This window comes from Formica exsecta, unplaced genomic scaffold (assembly GCF_003651465.1).
Source record: "Formica exsecta isolate Colony F162 unplaced genomic scaffold, ASM365146v1 scaffold384, whole genome shotgun sequence".
In the NCBI taxonomy this organism is placed as follows: Eukaryota; Metazoa; Arthropoda; class Insecta; order Hymenoptera; family Formicidae; genus Formica; species Formica exsecta.
The window spans coordinates 331,018-336,668 of NW_021851080.1; the positions used below are offsets into that span (position 1 = coordinate 331,018).

At 29.7% G+C, this 5,651-nt stretch overlaps 1 protein-coding gene across 1 annotated transcript in view; it reads right to left on the reverse strand.

Moving 5' to 3' along the window:
- LOC115239515 (TNF receptor-associated factor 6-like) overlaps positions 1-4,084 on the reverse strand; it is a 5,170-nt gene extending 1,086 nt beyond the window's left edge. The window contains exons 1-4 of the mRNA XM_029814072.1: positions 3,875-4,084; positions 3,056-3,190; positions 2,482-2,703; positions 416-660 (exon numbers count right to left, since the gene is read on the reverse strand). Of these exons, the coding sequence (XP_029669932.1) occupies positions 416-660; positions 2,482-2,703; positions 3,056-3,190; positions 3,875-3,968 (696 nt within the window). The 5' untranslated portion in view covers positions 3,969-4,084. The remainder of the gene's footprint in view (positions 1-415; positions 661-2,481; positions 2,704-3,055; positions 3,191-3,874) is intronic.
- Positions 4,085-5,651: the final 1,567 nt, after the last annotated feature.

The window sequence follows — 5,651 nt, forward strand, 5'->3', positions numbered from 1 at the left end:
ACTAAGAAAACTATACAAAAAATTATTTTTATATTATATATTCTTTGACGTTCCAAAGTTGATATGTCCTATTTATAATGAAATGCAAGTAGAGAGTACAAAACATCGTATGTAATCGCAACTTCTTAACTTATTTTGAAATCATTCAATCGCATTAGAAAGTTTCGTCCGAGCCCGTCCTTCGATAATCTTTCGTACAAAATCCTAATGAAGATTTGGTAGGACATCTCGGCGCAATGCTCTGTTTTTTTTTTCCTTATCGAAGGGCCGCCCGCCCGCAAGTCCTTTCTCTTTTGTGCTTCGCGCAATTGCATTACTGACAATCCGAAAAGCCTCTGCGAAATCTTATTTTACTCGACCGATTTATTCCCGAGACCGCCCCAACTCCAGACTTCATCGTTATGCTCTTACATACCTCGAGGCGAATCCTGTGCGGAAAGGGCCACGCGAGAACGGCATCGTAACGGCCGCGCGTCAATCCGACCCCCATAAAAATTGTTCCATCGGGAAAATATTTCGGTGTGATTTTCAGATACATGGCATAACCGCTACGACCCACATAAAAAGTAGGGCTGCGCATTGAGCGGCCGGTTTGCCAGTTCATTAGCATCTCGTCGAAGTTCTTTATCTGCCAGTAATAGACAAATGTACTTGTCGAACCTGTAGATAACAGTTGCTTGTTAATTTTGAGTTTTAATCTTTAACAATCTATGTTAACGTAACGTTTCACAATTTTCTTCCCTTGATGTCTTATGTTATCCTTCTCTTTAACTTTTATACGAATATCTTTATAATATATATTAATTCAAATAATGTCTTTTTTAATATATCTCTAAAGTTGTTTTTTTCAGCATCAAAAATTTGATGGGAACTTTAATTGTGAAGTTAACTAAAAAATCGAAAATTACTAAGTTGAAATTAACTAAGCTTCAGATAACAAAACCTTTTGTTTCAGTAAATTTGAAGTAAATCTTGCTTAACCACATAATTTGAGGAGTTTGACTGTGACAAATCATTTAAGATTAAAAGTTAATTTGAAATCAAATATCATTTGATCAGTTAAGCTATTAAATTTTTATTAAAAAATCAATCTAAAGATATTAGAAGATTTTTCATTAAATTGACATATAATGTATATTAATTTTGAAATAGTTATATACATAATGCAAAATAATTTTTTATATGGCGACATTGATCAGTGTGTTCGCCGCAACCTTACATATTTACTCATGGATGACATCTAACAAAATCAATGTTTATCAAATACATACATATATATATAACAATTGAACTATTAATTAATATAATTAAAATCTAATAATATAATTATTTAACAGCAATTGTATTATAGCTTTCACAGATTTCTCAGTGGATTACATGACATTTTAACTAGTTAAACGGAACAGAGAGATAATAACGCAGAGTTAATCGCGCGCGCGCGCATATTGCGACTCGAAATAAATCTTGGTACTTTGTTGCACCATTCATTTCGATTGAATCATGTTTATCCCGACTAAGCTTTAGCTTTGTCACGTGCGCGTTCCATGAACAAGGCGAACTTTCCGCAACGCGCCTTCAACAGATCTACATTTGCATGAAACCACATATCTCTTACATATAAATGCTTAGCTTAGACTCGGAAGTAACAATGCAATATTATGCAAGAAATGGAAGAATTCTATACACGCAAAATCCGGATTATATTTTTAGTCATTATTCTAGAATGACATTTACGTTATGCGATAACGCTTGCGAAATTAAAATATCATGTTTTATAATGTGTTTAATTTTAGCTTCTTAGAAAATGAATTATACTTTTTCATTTTAGTTATAAGCGATTGAAAATGAAGTTAATTTATTTTTTCGTACTAAGCTTTTGAAATGCAATTAAATTATGAAACTGCTTGTCTATTCAGAATTTTAAGTTTTAATGATCATAATATTTACATAGTAAATATTAAATTTTGCAATAAATGATAGCTTCATTCATATTTAAGAAAAATACAATTATAAATTTGTTCTGTAACATGTGTAAAAGTTGTTTTTTGCAAAATTAATTTTAATAATCAATATAAATAGAATAGAAGAATTTGTTTTTAATTGTTATTGTTTCGAGATGTTATACTATACTATTTAATTGCAGATACTATAAAATTGTTCTTTAGTCACCAAGTTTATTTGCGTATACAACTAATATCATTCATATGTGTGTTGCAGAAAACAATGTTATATAGCAGAAGCACTTGCAAAGTTTTGAGAACTTTAGATCAGTTTACCTTACCACCAGTTGCTGAAGAACTACTCTGTATTTAGTTCAGAGCGTAAAGTTAACTTCAGACTATTGCTATTATGAATTGCATGTTAATAAACACGTGTTTTTTATTGTCATTAGAAATTTTCAAAAATTTAAATTACATATAATAATCTTATTTTTTTATTTCAAAATGTGTACTAGAATTAATTCGTAATGTTTGCACTAACCATTTGATGTTGATAAATTGTGTACAGTGTTGTTGAATTTATCAATCTCATCTTGCCTCGGTGACAAATAATCATCGGATATTCCATCATAAAGATTAGCGTTTTGTATATTTTTCAGATAATTCGGTAACTGCTCCAAAATGTTGTAAAGTAACCATTTAATATCCGTAAGTTCATTCATTAATTTTCTTTCCAGTTTCGTAAACTTTTCATCCATCGCTTCTAGAAGCATATATTTTTATAAATTACAATTAGCTTCTCCTGTGTACTAACAATAAGAGCAAGATTATCTTTACTCAAATAAAAAAAAATTTAATTGACTTCTAAAGTTCAATTCGGCATTGAATAGAAGATAAGATCGTCTTTATTTAAATTTATAATAGATATTTTTTCTCTTATTAGATACCAGAAGCTTTACATATGCAATATTATTCCACAATTCTTTCTTTTTTATCTGGTATCATATGTTAAAACCAGTTTGGAAAATCGTAAAAATTTTAACACAATGCAAAGAGAATATACATCTAGTATACTAATTAAACTATATTTAATACTTATTTTAATTTTCACTGACTTGCTTTACAAGCTCCTGAAAATACTGTTGTAATAGTGGCACGTGCAGTCGCGACCACATCTTCCGTTGCAATCTTACAAACGGTATGCTGCGTTTCTGTGACATCGTCGTTCGTGACATTAGCCTCAATCGTGGCTAAAAATTACATACACACAGTAAAGTGCATCGCAGATAGATCTATATTTACTAACGAGTAGCGCACCAAAGGAAAAAAGTATAACTTTATAAAAAAAGATTAATTAAAAAAAGTTGTGAATGAATAAAAATTTATTTTTTAAAATTATAAATTTGTCTATATTTAAAATTTTTAGAGATTGTAATTATATGAAATTATTAAATGTACCACATATTTACTATGTACTAATATATACTAATGTACTACATATTTGCTATTATCTTTCTCAATGTTTTTGTTTTTCTTCATTTTTATCCATTTTTATTTTAAATTATTACGAATTAAACAAAATTATTATTTAATATAGATGTACTATATATACATATACAATCTTCTTCATCTTAAAATCCCCGATTCAAGCCATTTTTGTGAATAAGATAGATGCGAGGAATATTTTAAAATATTTTTAATGAAGAATATAATTGCTTATAATATTTATAATTCTATATTATTGGCATCAAGTTTTAATTCAACTTCGTAAATTTAAAATTAAATTATTTGTCAATGTTCAAATTTTCTTTTAAGTTTTATGAGTCACAGCAAAATATTAAGATAAAGTTTTCAATTAAGTCGTGTTTTATATTATATCGATTCTAATAGGAAAATAAAATCATAATAAGATAAATATAACGTTTCGCACTTACGCATTTTTCTCAAAGATTCACTCAAACCATTGCATATCAAATAGAACATACCGAGATAAAATAATAATATAAAGAAATGTATGATTGTCGACATTTTATCGCACGTAAACGGCACGTTGTAAATTCGTGTGACCAAAATTAAAATGGTTTGACTCCGAAAGATGGCTTTGACTCGCTTTCAAAAATAGATTTTATCGTCTTTTTCCCGTGTCTGTTCTTCGCAACGAAGAAAAATTATGTAGATATAATATGTAGAGATAATGAAATATTTCATTAAACATATATTTAATAAATATTAATTCTTATAATATTTTTTTTCAATAAAAAGACAATGAATTAGAGCAACCTTATTATATATAAATTTCAAAAAAATTATATATTGATATATTATCACAAAATTCTCAATTTCTGCTATAGAAAAAGTTTGTTTTTTTCATAAATATAGACAAGTTTCTATATATACATCATATACTACTTATCATCTTATATTTATATGCAAATATTTTTTAAACATATAAACACATATAATTGTAAAGTATATTATATCTTATCGATTGTATATCCTTACCTGATTCATGTCTGTGAGTTCTATTATAATTTTGTACGCATATCCTTGATTTATGAGAAATTATTGACATAGATTCTTTCTTAACATAGATTAAGAAAACCTGTTAAGAAAAACTGTAACGTCTATGACTACGTTTACACGTCACCCCTAATCGGGTTTAATAACATCCGTAGTTCTAAGGCTGGCCAATCACAGTCATTCCATTCGTCAGAGGAATAGCTGTGATTGGCCAGTTTTACAATTACAGACCCGATTAAGGGTGCCGTGTAAAGGTGCCATTAAGTGCCTTTACATGGCAGCGTCAAGCGTCAAGCGTCGATCGTTAAGCGTCTGCGCAGAATATTGTTGCCCAGAATTATATTTCATTAATTTTATTATATAACAGATGTGTGTGTGTGTGTTATTATTATTATTAATCAAAGAGATATATTATTAAACGTTACTACTCTGGCAATGTAAATTAAAATTAAATTAAAATACAAATGCGGCAAAAGATTTTGGATGGTTGAAATATTCAAATAAATAAGACACAAAAAGGAATTCACAAATGACAAAACGACACAGTTTGAAAAACTATTGTTAAAAGTAGGAAATCATTTAAAGGAGCAGTATGTTATAAACATGCAGGAGCAATCGTTTGAGCTACAAATTATTAAAAAATATGAACTTCCAGCGCCAACTTATTTCCGGTAGCGTGGCGACTCTCATTCTTCTCTCTGTCGGTACCATAGACATAGGCCGGTATTCATAAGTCAGTTCTTATATTTAAGACCGTCTTAAGCCCAAATCACACTAGCGGCTCGCGGCTGCGATTGCGATTGCCTCAGCCAATCAGAAAGCACCAATTGCAAGTATGATTGGAGCGTAGCAAATCACAATCGCAATTGCAATCGCAGCCGCGAGCCGCTAGTGTGATTTGGGCTTTAAGCACAATCTTAAGATGTCCTAAACCAATCACAGAGCCGTATTAGCATCTTAAGACATTACTTAAGACGGTCTTGAAATAAGAACTGACTATGAATACCGGCCTAAGTTAGGTCTCATGAGACCCGAAAATGACGTTGATATGTCACATCCACGAGATGTCATTTTCTGACGTTTGTTTGACGGCAAAACTAAGACCAATTACAGTAATAATATAACACATATTAATGTGATATATATTTTAGGTAAATTTAAATAATTTAATTTATAAAATTAAAGATTTTA